Below are 20595 nucleotides of genomic sequence, written 5' to 3'. Positions count from 1 at the left end.
AATTCCTGTTCTCAAGCTTGCACCATATGCACTTACCCACTAAGCCATCTTCCCAGTCTTTGTGTAGATTAATTATGGATGGAGGGGAGGATAGAGAAGAAATACGGGCTTGGATTGACAGAAAATAATAACAACAACAACAGCAACAACAACAATAATAATAATAAAGGAAAATCAAGAGGCATGTGGCCATTCCTGGTGATTCCATAGTTTCATTGTCATGGTTGTGGTCCTGGCCACTGTTAATGTTTATGAGCATATACCATGACCGAGGCCAGCTCTTTTACACCTTTAACCTTTGATAGGTTCTTTGATTATTTATATTTCACAGTTCAGGAAACCATTATCTTTGCTAGTCATTTAGAATATGCTTAGTAAGTATGTGATAGACAATCAATGATTTAGCTAATTATGACCACTAAAGTATTTTTAGTCTTTACCTAATCTGCAATCTGACCTAAGAGATTTTATATTAACAAAACCTAATGGTGGCACCATTTTTAAGGAAATGAAAAATCAGATACAGTCTAGGAATATCAATTGCTGACTACTACAGCTAATAGTAATATAGTTGCCTAGGGAATTAGCTTTAAATAAGAATTCTACTTATAAATATGTGGAATAATAATTATTAATAAAATCTCTACTTTGCTTGCTTCTTTGACACACATCCCCCTGTGCCTGGGCACCCCTCCGAAGTCCTGCCCTGGATTGCAGAGCACCGAAGCTCTCTTCTCCTCCTCCCCTCCTGCCTGGGCTCCTGGTCCACCTGTTGCTGGGATGGGATTTTCTTCCTCTGTGTGCAGGTGATAGGGCCCTCTAGTCCTCTCGTGTTTCTTAAGTGAATGCTTTAATGTATTAAAATTAATAATATAATAAGTTATCTGTATTTCTTAAGTTAATGTTTAGGCATTTAATGTTGTCACTGGTATAGTAAGGATATGTTTTCCACACCATGTTTATGGTTTTGTTTTGATATGAGCCTCTGGCTCTATCCTGGGTCACTCTGTTGAGTGAAGACCTTCAGCTATACCTCCTGAGCATGGCTGTCCCTGGCCCTGTGACCTCCTCTCTCTCAAACTCTGACTGTCCTGTGCATCAGCCCTCTTGTCCAGACTTTCAGCTCCTTTCTGGACTCCAGTGCTCTGGGCCATAGCTGCTTTCCACACCTTACGTCACTGGGCTCCTCCTGAAGTGTTCAGAACTGAGAGGCTCTTCAGGGAAGAAACACACAGGGAGGGGGAGACTCCAGCACATAGTGTGTCAAAGATAAAGCCATACATGATTCTCTAATCTTTATTTAAAAAGACACATATAGCACAATGTTCAGAGATATTTATGTAAAACACTAACAACTCCAAGTGCTAGAATGATCAGTGAGCCTTTTTATTTGCTGATGCTTTGACATAATTTCCAAATTTTAATAATATACTGCTTTCCAAGTTATAATACAATAGTGAAAGTTTTTTTTTTGACCAAATTAGGAATTATATCAATCATTAAAAGGAATCATCTAAAGGAAAAGCAAGTAGTGTTAACTTTCACATAGCTCACAGCCTTTCCTCCAGATTATAATTCTAGATTTTATTTCCTTCTCTCCCTTCCTCTCTTCTTCCTCTTTTAGTGCTCCACAAATGCAATGAGAGCTAATACCACTTGGCCCTACCCAGCACTTAGAGGGAGTGCTGGACAGAGAAATTGAGACAAAGACAGGCATGGGAGCAGGTACACCTGTAATCCTAGCCACACGGGAAGGTGATGCAGGAAGATTACAAATTCAAGGAGACACAGAGAGCCCCTGTTGCAAACCAACTAACTAATGAAGGATGAATGAATGAATGAATGGATGAATGGATGGACGGATGGATGGATGGATGAGAGCTGGAGAACTCCATGTGTGCTTACTGTCTAAATTCGAACTTAGAGATATTTAGTGTGTAGCCAGATCAATTCTTTCATGGCAAGATAGCAGAGCTGTGGGCTTAAAATAGTCACCCAAAATACACTAGCCTAAATACATTTTTATTTTTAAGACTTCATTTTCTGCACTAGCCAAAAGTGAATGGTTTTTCAGAAAAACTTGGTTCCTTTTTGTGTGCTAAATGAACACACATGTGTGATAAGAAGTCTAAAAATGATTTTATACAAATCTGCAACCAAGGAAATGATGGAGAGTGATGCTCGGTATGCTGTCTCAGTTTTCTCTCCACGAGGCTGACTTGCTTCTCCTTCTTCTGTTGGCCCCCCTGTCTTACGTTTTACAGCCACTGCCTGTGGAGGTACACCTGTAGTCCCATCATTTGTGAAGTAGAGAGAGGCGGGAAGATCAGGGGTTTAGGTCAAGCCTAGACTATACATGATGGGCTACATGAAACCCTGTCTCAAACAACAAAATATTTTTGTTAAAGTTTCTCTGTGAAAGCCATTTTTTCCCTTCATCTCCACAATGGTCTCTTCTCCTCCCGCTGCTCAAACTTCCTTGTGGTCTTTATTTGATCCTAGCTTATGCCATCACAAGCATAAAGATGGCTCAGCAGATAGGAGTGTACCATGCAGAGGACCTGGGTACCACTCTCAGGACCCACATCTAGTCGCTCTCAACAGCTTGTAACTCCAGCTTCAGGGGATCAGATGTCCTTTTCTGGCCCCTATGGATACTGCACTAACATGTACAAACTCAGATAGTGACACACAAAAACTGTAGTTAAAAATAAAATAAATCCTAAAAAAAGACATTCATAGGGAGCTGATGTCATATAATATCACATACAATGCCATTGTCATATTATCACACATCACATCACTATATTATATATCATGTCATATCATCATGTATCATATTATAGCGTTATATATAATTTCATTTATATTGTGTCATATCACACCATCATATTGTAGCATATCATTCAATAATTTATAATATCTTCATTGTTTCATATCATATCATCAATTTATTATATCATCATATATAATTCAATCATATCATATCATGTCATATATTGTACTATTTCATACTGTCATATACTACTATCACATTGTAATGTCATATATTGTATATTGTATCATCTAATATATCACCTCATCATATCATATCATATCATATCATCATGTCACATCATATCATCATGAATCATATGTCATTCTATCATATAATTTCATTTTGTATCATTGTATCGCATCACACTATTGCATTGTAGTATATCATTCAATAATTATATAACCATGTCTTCATATTGTATCACACCAATTATCATTTAATACATTATTATATATATCATTTATTTATAAGTATATCATGGCATTATATAACCGTATCATTTCAAATTGTCATATTACATTATATCATATATCACATATTATACCATCATATATATCACCTCATCATATCATATATCACCATATCATATATCATCACCATCAATCAAATGCTCATGTCATACCGTATCATGATAATATATAATATGATGTGACATGATACTGTAAGACATGAGCATTTGATTGAATATCATCATGTCATTTTATCATGTCATTATACCATGCCATCATATCATTCAATTACATCATGATAACTTCATGTTATTATATTACATGTATCATGTCATTCATCATATTATATATTATCAAAATATGCATATCATATAATTTCATATTACTATATAATCCTATACAATCACACAATCATCATATTACCATATCACATCATGCCTTATAGCCATAGCATATCTTCATATTATATCATACATCCATACATTATATCATTTCATACTGTGTAGATGAATGGTCTTGTTAAATAAGAAACACAGAGCCAATGCAGAGATGAAAGCCCAAGAGGTCAGAGCTAAAAACCTTACCCTTCACTGCTGCTGTTGTCCTCTTCAGCAAGAGACCTACTTCCTGTCTGTTTGTCTTTTTTATAGACTTTCTATTCTGCCTTCTCACTGGTTGTAAACCCAACCACATGACCTCCTCATCACTGCCTGTCTGTATAGACCTCTAGGTCTTCAGTGGTTGGTATTGAGATTAAAGGCGTGTGTCTCCCTGCTGGATGTATCCTTGAACACACAGAGATCTACCTAGCTCTGCCTCCCAAGAGCTGGGATTAAAGGCGTGCTATTAGCTCTGACTCCCAGGCAACTTTATTTATTAACATACAAATAAAATCACATTTCAGTACAATTAAAATATCACTATAATACTGTCATATCATAGCCCATCAAACCATCATTGTATACTATGGTGGTATTTTATTTGTACTGAAATGTGATTTTAATTGTATATTAATAAATAAAGTTGCCTGGGGGTCAGAGCTATTAGAGCCATAGCAAGAGCGTGGCGGTGGTGGCACACGCTTTTAATCCCAGCACTTGGTAGAAGAGCTAGGTAGATCTCTGTGTGTTCAGGGATACAGTCAGCATTGGAGACACACGCCTTTAAGACCTGGGGGGCTGTACTTACAGGCAGTGACGAGGCAGTCATGTGTTTGGGTTTACAACCAATGAGAAGGCAGAACAGAAAGACTATGTAAAGATATACACACAGGAAGTAGGTCTCTTTCGGAGAGGTAGGAGCACTGTAGGAGGAAGGGTAAGATTTGAGCTCTGAGCTCTGACCTCTTGGCTTTCTCTTTTACATTGGTTCTGTGTTTCTTATTTAATAAGACGGTTGGTTACATCTACAGTATACCATATCACATCATGCCATGTTATCATATCTTCCTATGCAGTCATAGTTAAGTCATATGTAAATATATCTTCCTATCATAAGATTTATTTTCCTTCCTCCTTCTTAGCACTGTTTAAAATCTCTTCTCACTTCTTTACTGTTTTCTTCATTCAAAATGGAGACTGGAAACAGGGACTTTGATGTATTTGTCAGTAGGGCCTGGAAATCTGTTTCTGATAAACAAGGTAATAAATGTATTTGTGACTTTCTCACTGTGACAGAACACTTGAGAAAAACAGCTGAGGGCAGAAAGGGTGGGGTGTGTCTTTGCCTGATATTTCAAGTGTTTGGTCCATTGTGGTGGGAACAGCACATGACAAGTGTGTCTCTAGCTGTGGCCACGGGAATGTGAGGCAGCTGGTCCCATTACCCACAGCCAGGAAGCAGAGACAGATGAATGCTCGGCTCACTTCCTTTTTATTCAGATGGGGACCCCAAGCTGACAGGCTGTGCCACCTTGTTCAGGGTGGGTCTGTCCTTGGTTAAACATCTCTGGAAACAACCCCAGAGACACCCAAAAGTGTCTGCTAGTGTTTCTAAGTCCTGTTAACAATGAGATGTTAACTATCACAGTAGGTGTGTATTGACTTATGGTAGTCTGTGGACTACGGTGACATTACCTTGGTTAGTACCAAAAGGCAACATGACAATAAATGTGAGTTAAAGGTCAACTGGTGATAATACCTTGGCTAGTATCAAAAGGCAAATGACAACAAATTTGAGCTAAAGGTCAAATTAACCTGTGTGCGATTCTAGGGTTAGGCATCTCTTGAACAGAATGACTATTTCTATGATTTGAGCAAAGGCTGGGGCTTCCCAGACAGAAAAGGACTGAGGAAGGCAGAGGGATGACACACAGCGGACCAGCTGTTCCAGCTGTTTCCAAGTTCCTTTCTGTACAACGGGAAACAGAGAGACACCCATAGTGTGTCATGGTTGGTTGCCGGGACTCTCCCATCGTTCTTGGAAACTGACCTGTTTCTGAGCCCAGTCAACACTTGCTCTGGATAGGTCAGGTCTCCTGGGACATCAGGAAGTCTACAAGAGTGGCCTCCTGTGAAGTTCAGCCCTGATTATTTAATGATTTCTCATTATCTGGAAGGTATATTATTTAATGATTCCTCATGATTTGGAAGGTATTATTGTAGCTGAGGTAAATCCACTCTATTAAACATATTTCCTGCTCCCAGTGAATTTCTAGAGTGTTAGAGGTAGATAAAACATGTGAAGAAAGCAGAAACAAGTGTAAAGCCAAGTGCCTTATCTATTAGAAAATTCTAGAGCCTTCATGGCACTCAGAACACATGGATAGTCTGTGATATTTGCAGCAATAAAGTGCATGATGCAGAGAAATGAATAGCATCCCCATGGCTCAATATCCTTTGTGTGGTGCCAGCCCGACCTCACCCAACTTTTAAACATCTAATGTTTGCAGTCATCTCTAATGTGAAGGAATAAAGTTAATTAACGCCTGTGAGTGGACTTTCTGTGTTATGAAAACTGCTATCCCGTGGGTATTGGTGACCCACCAGCAATGCTAGAGAATGCCTTTCTCCTTAACATCGTGTTTGGATTCTGTCAGTCTTAATAAAAATATTGTTAGAGTTTTAATGCGTTTTTCTCTGCTATGCGTGAGGAAGAAAACTACTCCATATGATTGAGCCATTGGTATTTCCTGTTCTGTGACTAGCCCCTTCCTGTGATTTGAGTTCAACTCTTACATATTAAGAAATGAGCTCTTTGACTATTTGCTAACCAGTTTTCTTCAATTTTCATTAGAATTTTTATTTTATTTTCTAGCAGAAGGAATTTATAATTCCTCTGGGGCTTTTTAGTTCATGTAAGTGTTTGCATGTGTTCCTGTGTGAGCAGGTGTGTGTAGGTCAAAGGGTAACTTGTCTTTTAAAGAGGTTCTCCATTGGTCTAGAACTTGCCAAGTAGGTTAGGCAGGGGTTCTCCTGTCTCTGTCTTCTGAGTGTTGGGGTTATGAGTGCACCCTGCCATGCTTGGCTTGTTCTGGCCGATGGAACTCAGGCGCTCATGCTTGGAAAGCAATGAGCTTTGCTGCCTAAGCTATTATCCAAACCCACTTCTTTTTAGGTTTAATTTCATTTTCAGAATAGCTTCTGTCAGTCTGAGGTGCTGTTTAATTCTCAGAGAATTTTCATATTTTGATTTATCTGCATCTTTTGGGTGTTACTGTTAAAAGCTGTGTACTCTCTGGAGATGAGCATGGTGGGCCATGCCTTAACCTTTGCACTCAGGAGACTGAGGCCATAAAGATTGCGAGTTGTTCCTGTCTCACAGAGAGGAAGATGAAGAAAGGGGAAGAGATGGAAGAAGGGAGGGAAGGAGGGAGGGAGGGAAGGAGGGAGGGAGGGAGGGAGGGGGAGAGAGAGGGAGGTGCTTTGAGATACCTAGAATACATTTACTTATAGCTTTCATGGTATGGACTCAACTTGATCTTTCCAGATGACTAGTCAGACCTTTGAGTCTCATTCTTGAGTGACCATAAGAAGTATGGTTTTGTTCAAGTGGAGGATTAATGGGTCGTCCATGTGGTGGAGTTGAGTTCCACACAGGAAGTGTGATGTATGTATCCATACATTCAGTGTTCTCCCTATTTAAAAACTCCAGTGAAGTACTTGCAAGGGGTCCTGAGTTCAGTCTCTGAAGCCATATGAAAGTCTTGACCTTGTGGCATCTGCCTGTTATCGCAGCACCAGGGAGGCAGAGACCCGTGGGCCCCTGGGCCTTACTGGCCAGCCAGCCTGGCCTACTTGCAACATTCCAGGCTAGTGAGAGACTGCCTACAAAGAGGAGGTGGAGTCTGAGGAAATGCAGACAAAGTTGTCTTCTGGCCTCTACACACACATGTGCGCATGCGCGCACACACACACACACATACACAGACACGCGCACACACACACACACACACACACACAGACACACACACACAGACACACACACACACACACACACACACACACACACACACACACGTGTTTTATCACAGGATTTGGGCATGCTGGAGAGCAGGCGCAGCTCCTGCCCACATCTTCATCCCACAGCTCCAGCTGTTCTGGTTCTGATGGGCTGACAGACAGCCACGGTTTTCTAATTAATGCTCACTCTTTCTTTCTGTTCTCCTCTCCCCATCCTGTCAGTGTGTACATCTAAGCATTTTCTTCTGTGGCACCTATCACGGAGCTATATGTCTTTTCAGAGGGTCTGGTCTGGCAGATACCACCAGTGACTCCAGCTAATTAAAAACATCCACATAACACACAATATTTAATGAATTATAATTAGAAATTGATTTTTATCACATCTTAAAGCCCCTGAAAAGACTTGTCATATCCATGAAATTTTTGGGATTTATAGGCCTAATTAGGAGGTTGGCCATGTAAAAATGCCTGTGAATGAAGGTCGCTCTTTTTGAGAAGTCATTTTCTCTAGGCAGAGGTCCCCCAAAGCAAAGTGCATGGGCAGCAGCCCTCTCCTCTCCCCCTCATTCGTTAGGGACTTGGATGCCTGTCCTCTGATGACATGTCCTTAACAAGGCAGTAGTTCTGACTTAGAGGCAAAAGAGGAAAACTTCTTTATAAGAACTTTAATATGGCCCTTATTGCACGCTGCAGGTATGAAGAATGGCTGGACTTAGCAGGTTTATTAGCTGATTGTTGCTGTTAACTGTGGGGATTTACTCTGCTGTGTAGACACCACAGATCCTGGAATGTTTCTCATTTGATGGCATTTAACTCAGTCTCGATCATGGTTTTGACTTGACAATGTTGTTTTCATAGTTAACGCTCTTGTGAGCAGGATAAAACAAATGCTTTTCCTAACCCAGTGCTCCATTCCGACTCCTACCACACATACCTTTTAAACAACCTATGGAAATCTAGCTCAGCATTTTCTGTTTTGATTTCAAATTAATATCTGTATTATTTTGACAGAGCAGAGAACCTATTTCAGGGCATGTTTGTAGAGTTTGTTTATTTTTAATTTAATTTGTTGTTGTCTTGAGGTACTGGGAATTGAACCAAGAGCTTTGTGCATGCTGGGCATGTGTCCTACCACTGAGATGTATTCTCACTTAAAATGTTTGTTTTGCCGGGCGGTGGTGGCGCACGCCTTTAATCCCAGCACTTGGGAGGCAGAGCCAGGAGGATCTCTGTGAGTTCGAGGCCAGCCTGGACTACCAAGTGAGTCCCAGGAGAGGCGCAAAGCTACACAGAGAAACCCTGTCTCGAAAAACCAAAAAAAAAAAAAAAAATGTTTGTTCATTGTTGTGTGAACATGTAGCTTATTTTTAACTCAAATGTGCTTTGCTCAATTGCAGGGTTAATCTTCTTTCACAGCTTCAAAGTCATAATTTAACTGTAGGATACAGTTTACATCTAGGCCCGGGAAAGTTGTGTATGTTACCTGGAGTTCATATTGTACAGTTCATGTCAAGATAGAACACTAGGTCAAAAATAGTCATATAGATCGAGAAACAGAAAAATGTTAACACTTCAGCTTTCTCTCCATGTGCCACCATAGAAGAATACGTGGATCAGCAACTCACAGGTGGATCCTGGGTGGTACTTGTTGCTTATATAAGGTACACTCACTTATGTAAGAGGCACAGACTCATTATCAAACTAAATTCCCATGGACAGCATCAGAAAAATATTCCCACAGTGTTTCCTTGTGTTGTATTATTATTTTTTAAAAGTTTGTTATTGTTGTTTTAAATCAAGTATATCTGTGTGTGTCTTGGGTGTGGGTTTGTGCACGCGAGTGCAGACCACAGAGGCCAGAAGAGGGCAAGATGGGCTTTGAGAATTGAACTCAGATCCTCTGGAAATACGTACTCTAACCACTCAGCCATTTCTCCAGCCTTTGATGATGGGGCCACCTAATGCATCTGACTCACGCAGAGTCCGTGCCTGCACGGTTTAAGCAGAGGTGACGCCGACGCCCGGTTGCAATATGTTGTGAGGAAAGCGAAGGTCTGCGAGGCTGGTTGGGCAGCAACCCTGAAGCAGCACCGTCCTGGGCTCAGGTGCTTGGATGTTCCAAGCCAGTGCTGCTCCTGTGGGAAACGGCCAACACGGAACGGAGGTCTCAGCGGAGTTGGGCCATGGAGGAGGATTAAGTATCTATAAACCGTGTGTTCCTCGGCAGTGTGGAGGCCGCCTGTCCTTCAGGGTGCCGTGGTGCAGCGTGGGCAAGGGATGTAGGAGGACACTGTGTGCTTCAAAGGGGAATTGGTCAGGGACAGTAGGAGTCTGTTTTAGGATCTGGGCAGGGGTGCGCTGGGTCAGGAGGGCTGCTCCCGGATGCCAGCGTTCCTCAGCCTTCAGCTGGGACTTGTATTTAAGTTGGTACCTGGCCCTGTGTTGGCAGCAGAAATTGCTTATTTCAAAGAAGTGTTTAATTGTACTTTCCTGGTGGAGCATTTCCATCGGTGGAACAGTTCCATCTAGTGTTTTCCTCATTGTGTGAAAGAAAGTCTGATTCTGATCCTCTCTCTCTCTCTTTTCCCTGTTACCCTTCCCCATCTCCTCCCCCTTTCCTCGCTGCTTCTCTCTTCCTTTCCTCCTCTCCTCTCTCTCCTCTGTCTCCCTCCCCTGCTCTCCCTCTGTCTAGCCAGCCTCTCTTTGTCTCCCTATTCCTATCTCCCTCTTCTCTCTCCTCTCTTGTCTTTCCCCTCCCCTCCCATCTTATTTCCTTTCTTCGTCTTTCATCTATCTCTTTTCCTCCTCTCTCTTCTCTTTCCTCCCCCCTCCTCCCCCTCCTCCTTTTCCTCCCCTCCCCCTCCTCTCCTCTCCCCTCTCCTTTCTCTCCCTCCCCTCCCCCTCCTCTCCTCTCCCCTCTCCTCTCTCTCCCTCCCCTCCTCCTCCTCTCCCCTCCTCCCTCCTCTCCTCTCCCCTCCCCCTCCTCTCCCCTCCCCCTCCTCTCCCCTCCCCTTTCTCTCCCTCCCCTCCCCCTCCTCTCCTCTCCCTCCCCTCCCCCTCCTCTCCCCTCCCCCTCCTCTCCCCTCCCCCTCCTCTCCCCTCCCCCTCCTCTCTTTCCTCTGTCTGCCCCCCTTCTCTCCCCCACTCCTCCTTCCCATCTTTAGATTTAGAATACATCTTCTGGCGCCTGTCACTGACCCTGACAGGTTCCATGCATGTGTGTTTCTTGGTTGAGCAGCTCTAAGTACTGTCCTTTCACACGGTGTTGTAAGGAAACGCTGCCCTCCCTCCACGCTCCTTTTCCCTCTGCTGCTTGTTGGATATATCACTGGCTTCCATGTCTGTGCTTTGTATTATTTGTGTTCCATTTTGGAGTAGAATTAATTTTTCTCCAGTGGAACTTATAAATTGTGATGTCTAAATGTATAACTATTTGCAACAGAAATGAAGTCTGTAGAACCAGACTTTTTTTTAATGGAGGAGGCTCTCCGTGCTGTATATGTCACAAGAATCATCTTTTGTTTCTTCCCAGCTCTGTTCTCCTGTTCAAGCTCAGGCTGAGTTGCCATAGTTTCTTCTATTCATTTGACATTTTCTTGGATACTTTTCTCTTTTTTTGATGTAATTTGTGCACAGGAGTTTCAGAGGAAAGTTTCTCAGGCATCTATTCTGGAATGTTCTTATTGGGGAATCACATTTGAGTTTCGGTTGAGTTGTATACAGGTCATTGCTCTCAGAACTTTTTGTCCATTAACAACAGTCCAGTCCTCCTCCTGGCGCTCAGCTGCCAGTGCTCCTAACCACGGAGCCATCCCTCAGCCCTCGTTAGCTCCGTAATTCTTTGTAGCCGGTGTGTCATTTACTTCCTTTGTAAGTTTCATGTCAGTCTGTGTCTTTCTGGATTGGCCCTTCCTACTTCACAATCTCTTTATTTTCCCCTTTAGTCTTTCATGCTTCATGTTCTAGATGATTCCTTGGCTTCCTTTTCCAGCTTACCTCTCTTGTTCCTATCCTTTTCTTTTTCAGTTAATCTTTGAAAAGTTTATTTTTACAATCATATTTTAATTTCCAAGATCTTTTTTTAAATCTCTTTAAAAGTTTTTAGGTGTGGTATCTCCTCAAATTTTCTAGGGACAATAAATAGAATTAAATATTGCTCGTTTTTCCCTGAATCATCTGTTTTTGCTGGAGGTCATGCCTGACCTGGGGGGCTGGCAGTTCGGAAGGTCTATCCCTGGCCTGTCTGACCTGGGGGCTGGCAGTTTGGAAGGTCTATCCCTGGCCTGTCTGACCTGGGGGGCTGGCAGTTTGGAAGGTCTATCCCTGGTCTATAATCCTCGCAGAAGTAAGAAAGATTGACCTGGAATTCTATGAGAAGGGCTGGTCAAATGACGTGGGACTTTCCCTTTGTGTTCATGCTTCTGTGCACGTGTGTGTGCATGTGTGTGCATGTGCATGTGTGTGCACTTGTGAGACAGGCAGGGAACAGTGGTGAGTGTTAGGGGGATTTGCTTGGTGGCTGGAATCTCCATGTTTTTCCCGCTCAGCTGGACCTGCCCCCTTGTGTCTCTCCACATCCCCTTCGTCTGATGATCTTGGGAGTCATGTCAAGCTCTGACCTGTTTCTCTGCAGTCTTCACAGCTGCACTCTACACTTAGAGATCTTCCTCCTTGAGAGGGACTTTTACATTTCTCTATTTTTTTCCTCTGGATGAGAACAGCTGCATCAGACTTCTGAGTTTTCTAGTCAGAGGGAGGAGGGTCTTCCTCTCCCATGATTCAGGTGGGTTCTTGAGTGGCTCAGGTGACCCCAGTGTATCCAAGGCCACTGGGTAGATCTGCCCCAAGTCTAGTCTTCATGGGCCAGTTTTCTCCAGTGCTCTAGTTACCTCTTTACTCTGGTAGAAATGCCGTAACACTTCCACTTCCCTCAGGAAATTCTGATTGCTCAGAATCATCAAGACATGAGTCTGTTACCTTGTGTATGTCAGTGGGTCTGAGGGGAAAAGACGGGCGCCATGTACCACCTTCCAAGGAAGGTTTGCTTGTACCCTTTAACTTTTTCACTATTTCTGCTCTCAGATGTTGATCACATACAGTTTTGTGGGCACACACATACACATGTGAACACACACATACACATGTGAACACACACATACACATGTGAACACACACATACACATGTGAACACACACATACACATGTGAACACACACATATACATGTAAACACACAATACACCCCCTAATTAAGTTAATAGCTTGGCAGGATTTGGCTGTGTTTTCTGTCTGTGTTTTTTTCCTTTGGCATCCTGGGAGGTAAAGATTTGCATGCTTGTCAGGGTGCTTTTCTGTGTCGATGTTGAAACGGAGTCCATCTCAAACATTATTTACCAGGAAATCAAATAGGATCTTGAAGGTTCAGTGAGCACACGTTACTAATTGGTCTGAAGAATTAAAAAAACTTCCACAGCTTTTTAACCTGAAAGTACATGAACCGATTGCATGGCCAAGTTCAAAGATCGAGGTTTTCCTTCTTTCGTTCTTTCTTTTTTTAAAGCAATTCTTCCATGTTGTTAGTGTGTGTGTTCGACTAATGTTGAAAAGGCTTTAATTGGAGAGAGAAATGCTTCCCATCTTTTTCCATTTCAGCCAAAAATCGTGGGATTGCAATCCCTGTCGATTTGGACGGCCAGGTGAACACACTCTTCATGAAGAACCATTCAAGTACGGTGCAGAGAGCGGCCATGGGCTGGAGGCTCTCTGCTCGCTCTGGACCTCGCTTCAAGGAAGCTCTTGGAGGGCCAGCGTGGGATTACAGAAATATTATCGAGAAGTTACAGGTACAATGAGAGCGTGAAGTGATATTAATATTTTCTAGACTCTGTGTTCTTAAAATGTGTCATACAATACGGTTGGAAATACCGGATTCTTTCTGGAGGCAAAGCTTTCCTCTGCACCTTTCTGCCACCACCTAGTCCTGAGTAGTTTCCGGATAGATTGTCCTGACTTACTTTTTGATGAGTTATATAACAATGTGTTCTGATAGCTTCTTAGTGAGCAGTGGTCCTTGATCTCAAGGTAATTATAATGTCAATAATAAAATTAGTAAAAATAACTTACTATAAATGATATATGTAATAAATTAAGTTTTGATACTATTGACTCAGTTCATCTTCCAGTGTTCACTTATATTCATGGGTCAAAATGAGCCAATCCCTCTCTTCGCCAGGTCCTTGTATGGTCCTTTTGCAAGTCTTTGTCCTTGGTTTGGCCTGTACATTTAGGCCCAGTGAGCAAATGACATGTGGCTTTAATTTTCCGGGTCTGCCACAACAAAACACCATGGGCAGCATACTTTAAGCAACAGATGTATTCTTTTAGGATTCTGAAGGCAGAAATCCCAGATCTAGGTATCAGTGGCTCGGTGTCTTCTGAGACCTCCATCCCCGACTGTGGATGGCTGGCTTCTCATGTTCAGGGTCAGGATACCAATGGAAAGTTAAGTATGGTGTCATCGAAGCCAAGGGAAGGTGGAGCTGGGAAGTTGTGTCACCGTGTGGAGCGGTGAGAAGGGGGTGGAAAATGGTCACTCACGTGAGAGGATGCTCACGGCTCACACACTGTAACAATGGGGGCTGACATCTGAAGTGAAGGGGCCCGTGTGCGTCATGGGCTGCTCTTGGCACTCGCTTTAAACCCCCACAGCAAGTTTCCTAGCTGACTTCTGGTTTCATGATGTCATGTGGGGCAATTCTGATCACTAAGCTTCACCTCAAAACAGCCCAAGCATCATTTGTTCAATAACAGAAATTAATAGGTAATATATCAGGTAATATATCACCAGATATGGCCATTTCTGATAAGCATCCCCTTTATATAATGCACATGCCCTCTTTATTGCATTTCCTTCCTTTTAACTGGTATCAAACTTTCCCAGGAGGCTGATTGGAGGCCTGAAAAATGTAGCATGTGAGGCCTCATAGGATCCTGGTACTCTGGCTACCCATTAGCTAGCTCCGTGGGCAAGGTCTCTAAAGCTGAATGTATCTATTGGCTTTCTCCTTAGGCCTGGGCTCCCAGGTCACAGAGGGTTGCCTCTGACTGTGGAATCACACTCCCAAAGCCACCTTAAGTGGTTTTGTTTCTGTCCAGCCTATATGGTGGTCACCCAGGCTTCATGTGTCTCCCTGGTCAGGGCTGTGTGATGTCCTCCCCAGAGAAAATAGTGACCCTGGCCAGCACAAGCCCTCAGCCTGATGCTGAGTGAGGGGGCTCATATCCCTGTGAATATTTTGTCCTGATTCAGAAATAGTTCCAGGATTCTTTTTAGCAAGGAATGGGATGAAACAGCCCATTGGAGACGTAAATAGTCAGGCCTCTCAATAAATGTATTTGAAATACTATTGAATGTCCTCAAACCCTGCACGGTATGCTAATAGTGAGTGTGAGCTCGGGTGACCAGTGACACAGGAAATGTTGTTTAGCTGTTGCCCAGGGGTCCTCTAATCCACTCCAAGTTGCTGTGTTCCATAGTCTGTGAAGTGGCTTCACTGCATCTCCCTCTTACACATGTGTCCTCAGAAGTCTCATAGGTACCCACCAATCCATCATCTTATGAATTGGTTTAGAAGTATATAGAAGTCTGGAGACACAGCCCAGTGGTTTAAAGCATACACTGCTCTCCAGATATGTGAGTTTAGATCCCAGAGCCTATGTCAGGCCACTCACAACTGCCTGTGACTCCAGCTTCAGGGCAGCTGACACCCTCTTCTGGCTTCTGTGGGTACCCACGGTCATGTGTATATACCCCTCCCCTCATGTGTACACACACACACACACACCACAGAATATGAACAAATGAACTCAGGTCGTGTTGAAGTGTAAACGACACACATGGTGTTACGGGAAGCCAGGGCCACATCTCTTTCCCGGCTAATGTCACATCTTGAAAGGCGCTCACGTGGGGCCTCTGTGCCTTGTCCTAGGATGTCGTGGCCTCCCTGGAGCAGCAGTTCAGCCCCATGATGCAGGCCGAGTTCTCCGTGCTCGTTGACGTGCTCTACAGTCCAGAGTTGCTGTTCCCCGAGGGAAGTGATGCCAGGATAAGATGTGGCGCCTTCATGTCCAAGTGAGTGGAGCCAGACCAGGGACCGCGCTGGTGTGGAGGAAAGAAGTCCTCTAGCAGCCTGCTTTTCACCCTGCTAGTGGGTCACAAAATCCAGAACACCCGCCCTTTGATCCTTTCCAGAAAACTCCATGGCACAAATGAGCCACATATAGTCACATAAATTAAGATGTAGATGGATTAAAGTGAGATACTGGCTCACCCCTTCAGTTACGTCTCTAACATTCCACGGCTGTGTGTGGCCAACATCTGCTAGTTCTATACCACAGACAAGATATTGCTGTTAGTGCAGAGCCTGCTGGACAGGAAAGGTCTAGAATGTGACAGTGGGGTATGGGAAGGAGTTGACTAAAGTAGCTGAAGTCTATCAGTTCTGGTTCCAGCTGAAGATGAGGCAGTCTGCATTAGAGAAACCAAAAGGAGAGAAGTGGGGGTGATTTGGCAGACCCTCACCAGGCGGAGGGAAGGGTTGCCCCACTGCTTCAGAGGCTAAGGGTCCTGTGCTGTTGTAGTTACTTCATGGCCAGAGGCTCAGGCTGACCATTGCCCATGCTTACCCCACCCCTTCCCATCTCTCTGAAGAGCAAGAGTTTCGTTTGCAGGCGTAGCTAGAAATCTAGAGCTCCATGTTATTACTCGCCATGCCTGGCCCTGGCACTGCTGTGTGCGAACTCCAATGAGGCATCAGTAAAGACTGAATTACTCCCCTGCTTCCTCCAGGGACCAGGCGGTTCCGCAGGAGAAGATGGGGACAGCCTTAGGAAAGGATGTGGACTCTGCTTAGTCACGTGCAGTGGGACAAGAGGCTAGGTCAGCATGGGCATTCACCTCCAGGCAGCTGGTTGGGTCCACTCAAATCCTTATCTACTCCTAGGAAAGAGAATCTGTGTTTTTCAGACGGTGGAATGAAGGTCCCCTGATGGGTTTCAAGTCTACCTAGGCAGAGGCAAATAAAAAACATGGCTTAGAAAAAAAAATATAAAATGTGAAAGTGTATCTCACACAGTAAGGGGATTTCTGGAACAGTGTGCACACTTACCAGATTCCCCATGTCAGACCCACACTAACGGCCTTAGTGTAACTTCTGGCCCCTCCTTTGCTGTTTTATCATTTGTGGACATGCTGCCAGCCTCTCACGTCCATGCTTTGTCTGTGCTGCCTCCAGGTCAGGCTTGTCTTCTTGGCCTGCCTCCAACCCCACCCCCACCCCGACGTCTTCTAACACAAGAGCTGTCTCTTCGTGGATGCCTGCTCTGACCAGCTTTAGGAAATTCCTGCAGCACAAAAAAAAGCTTTTTTTTTTTTTTTTGGTCTAGTTTATTGGCTTTTGCCAGTACCTCTGTAGCATGAATCTTAAAGAATCTTATTAATAAAATCAAACCTGAGCCAGGTATTGGGGTTAATGCTGAATGATCATAGAAGCAGAACAAGCCACAGCCACCTCACCTCGCCAACTCCTCAGCTGATCCTGTTTCCTCAGACTGGAAGTGTCCTCATCTGAATGGATCTCAGCTGAACTGGGCTGTTCAAAGCCTAAAAGCTTAACCACCTAAAAGCTTCTAGTTTCTGGTCCTCACACCTTGTATACCTTTCTGCTTTCTGCCATCACTTCCTGGGATTAAAGGTGTGTGTCACCATGCCTGGTTGTTTCCAGTGTGGCTTTAAACTCACAGATGGATGGATCTCTGCCTCCCAAGTGATAGGATTAAAGGTGTGTGTGTGCGACCATTTTCTGGCCTCTGTATCTAGTGGCTGTTCTGTTCTCTGACCCCAGATAAGTTTATTAGGGTGCACAATATTTTGGGGAACACAATATCACCACATACCTCTGTTTAAGTTTTAGGAGCACTTGTCAGATCAGATGGCTGTGTGTAGCCTCTTGCGTTGGTGGGACTCTGTCCGGAAGCCTCGGATTGTTTGGTGAATTGCAGCACTTACAGGGTTTGGGCTTGGAAATCTGTTTCCAGGGGTCCTCATTAGGACTGTGTAGCTGGAAGCAGGTTGTGTCATCTGTCTGAGCCTCCTTTCTCCTCAGCACTTATGAAGCCTGATTCTGGCTCGTGGTGAGGATGAGCGGTGAGGAGGTCCTCAAGCCCGATGGCTGAGGACATTAGCTGGGCACGAGCTAGAGGAAGTGGCGTCTCAGATACATCCCATGGCACCTATTCTAAATGGAGCGTTATATCCCATAGTGCTCTTGCTGTGTCATGGAAAACTGTGATTCCCTTCAGTCCATGTCACGCTGTCCCTCTAGGAAGATGTATCTCACAGTGTCAGTTTCTTAACAACCCAATCTATGAGAACTGATTGCATATCCTAATCATAAACACTTCATTGATGCTTGGGATGGTTACACCCATGGTACTGAACGTCTTCTAGGACCCCACGGCATGCTTTATCACAGTAGGAGTAAGAGCCATGCTCTTGTCTGAACGATAGCAATGATCGAGCTGTCTTGATGTTATTCTTTTTCCTGCTAATCGCAGCAACTGCTCACATCTACCAATGTCATATCATACATGGCATACTGAGAGAATGGGGAAAATCCCGCTAAACTGTGATATCACCTACATCCATGATGTTATCGTTAATGTGATACAATGCATAGAAAAATAATAAATGATGTGATGGTGTATAGTATGCTGTACATCTTTTTATAATAGCAAAGTGGATGGGAAGGGAAACATTAGTATTTCCCTGTTTCTCAGAGTATCAGAACCCACTGAAAAATACATGCTGAGTCTGAGCAGCACTGAGACAGATAAATACCTCAGTCAAGTCTATAAGCTGATGTATAGTTCTGAGACCTTTGACATTACGTATCTGATTTACTTTGTGCCCTCAGCACTAGTTCCCATCCCACGTAGCATGTTGTATATATCTTGGTGAGTAATTGGTGGCCCTGTTAAGGTTTCATGTTTTGCTTTCAGGCTGATTAATCACACAAAGAAACTGATGGAGAAAGAAGAAAAACTGTGCATTAAAATCCTCCAGACGTTACGGGAGATGCTGGAGAAGAGGGACAGCTTCGTGGAAGAGGTATTCCTTTGACTTTCAGTACTTGAAATAGACTTGTTTTCTTTCTTTTCTTGTTTGTATTTGAAATAAAGTAAAATTTCCAGAGCAGCCTAACTATGGGTTGCAATGAGCCCTTATCCAAGTGCTTCTTATTGGCTGTATAATAACTGGGTGTTATTCGTGTTGGCTGAATTACTGCAGGGTGTTATTCGTGTTGGCTGAATTACTGCAGGGTTATGGCACTTCCTTTCATGTCTTGTGTTGAACTAAGGACGACTCAGATTGTTGGTGGTCTGCAGTCTGTCTTAGACATGCCTTTGGATTTTGACAGACTGTGTGGGCTGAAAGACTTCCCTTGTGGTCCTGGGACTGAACCAGGTCCTCTGCATGCAGGTGCTCTACCACCAAGCACCAAATCCAAATCTCCAAATGACCTCGTGAGATGACGAGTGATCGAGATGCATTGTTGAGACTTCATTTACGGTGCAAGGGCTTGTAAGAGTCTGTAGATGTTTCTGTGTGTTTTGTAAAGTTAGAATTACGCTTATGTTATTTTTGATAGTATTATGCCAAGTATTATAGGATAATACCATTGTTTTAAATAAAGGGAATGGTTGGTTTCTATTCTGAGCTGTATTAACAGATGCACAGTTGATATTCAGAGAAATATCAATGTATAGATTGTCAGTCGGTTATTAAAATGGGCAGTTTAGGTGCTCATTAAGTGGTAGCCAGCAGTGTTCTAATACCCACAGTGATCGGCTTAAATATGAAAGATGAATCTTGAGACTTCTTTTTCTTTTCTTTTTGAAGGTTAGCTACCTCTCATGCTCAGCCTCAAGCCAATGTTCTACAGGAATGCCTTTGTGTATTTGTGGAGTATTTCCAAAAATGCTAATCATCTGATATTTTAAAACTGTAAAGGTTTAATTTTTGTTAGTAGATACATGTGCTTTCTAACTTCAGAAAGTCTGTGGTGATTGGATCTTGTTTTCTTAGCACGTCCTGTAAAAACGAAGTGGAGTGGACATTGGTGGTCAGCAGGAAGGCTTTGCTTCCAACCCTGCATTTCAGGGCCGGCCACATGGCTCTGTTGCTGCCGTTCTTGCCACACAAGTGCCGCACCTGGCTTCAGCTCCCAGAAGCAGTGTGAAAAGCTGGGCGTGGTGGCCAGCATTTGTAGTCCCAGAGCTGGGGATGCAGAGGGCCCCTTGGGCTCCCTGGCCAGGCAACCTGGCCTCCTGGGTGAGTTCTAGATGGGTGAGAGACGCTGCTCAAAACAAATATGGCTGGAACCAGAGGCCCAACACCTGTGGTTGTATGCAGATGCACACACCCTATGACGATAAACTATTTACTAATCAAAATGCCTCTGCTTTAGTCCCACTGTTTAAACTATATTTGGATAACAAATAATTAAGATAAATGTGGTCAGTGTAGTTTTAGCAAATGTTTTTTGACCTAAGATTGAAGAAAACCTTCCGCATGTGAGTGTAAGTCATGGGTCTTCTTAGGATCTGCAGCTGTTCTCCTGTGAGCTCCTAGTGTGTGCTGCCTATGGCAGATTCAGGGGTGCACTAGATCTAGAGCAGAACAATTAGGTCAGCATAGTTTTTCTGATAAGCTTTCCAGTTTGACCCAACAGATTAATACTGAATGCTCTAAAAGAAAAGAGGAGGAACATGGGGATCCTGCTCTCAGTAGGTCAAAGTGTTTTAGTCTTTTCCAAGCTGCTTGCTCTGAAATTAGTCATCCATGTTCCCTAGCCACTCCCCTCGACT

At 43.5% G+C, this 20595-nt stretch overlaps 1 protein-coding gene across 1 annotated transcript in view; it reads left to right on the top strand.

Moving 5' to 3' along the window:
* The window catches only part of Itpr2 (inositol 1,4,5-trisphosphate receptor type 2), a 419948-nt gene that overhangs the window by 219510 nt on the left and 179843 nt on the right, over positions 1 to 20595 (top strand). Inside the window, exons 35-37 of the mRNA XM_006986630.4 lie at positions 13321 to 13511; positions 15657 to 15799; positions 18727 to 18835. Of these exons, the coding sequence (XP_006986692.1) occupies positions 13321 to 13511; positions 15657 to 15799; positions 18727 to 18835 (443 nt within the window). The remainder of the gene's footprint in view (positions 1 to 13320; positions 13512 to 15656; positions 15800 to 18726; positions 18836 to 20595) is intronic.

The sequence above is a fragment of the Peromyscus maniculatus genome, chromosome 3 (assembly GCF_049852395.1).
Source record: "Peromyscus maniculatus bairdii isolate BWxNUB_F1_BW_parent chromosome 3, HU_Pman_BW_mat_3.1, whole genome shotgun sequence".
NCBI classification, from domain to species: domain Eukaryota; kingdom Metazoa; phylum Chordata; class Mammalia; order Rodentia; family Cricetidae; genus Peromyscus; species Peromyscus maniculatus.
The sequence above is the reverse complement of the archived record's forward strand: the minus strand, read 5'-3'. Positions and strand labels throughout refer to the sequence as shown.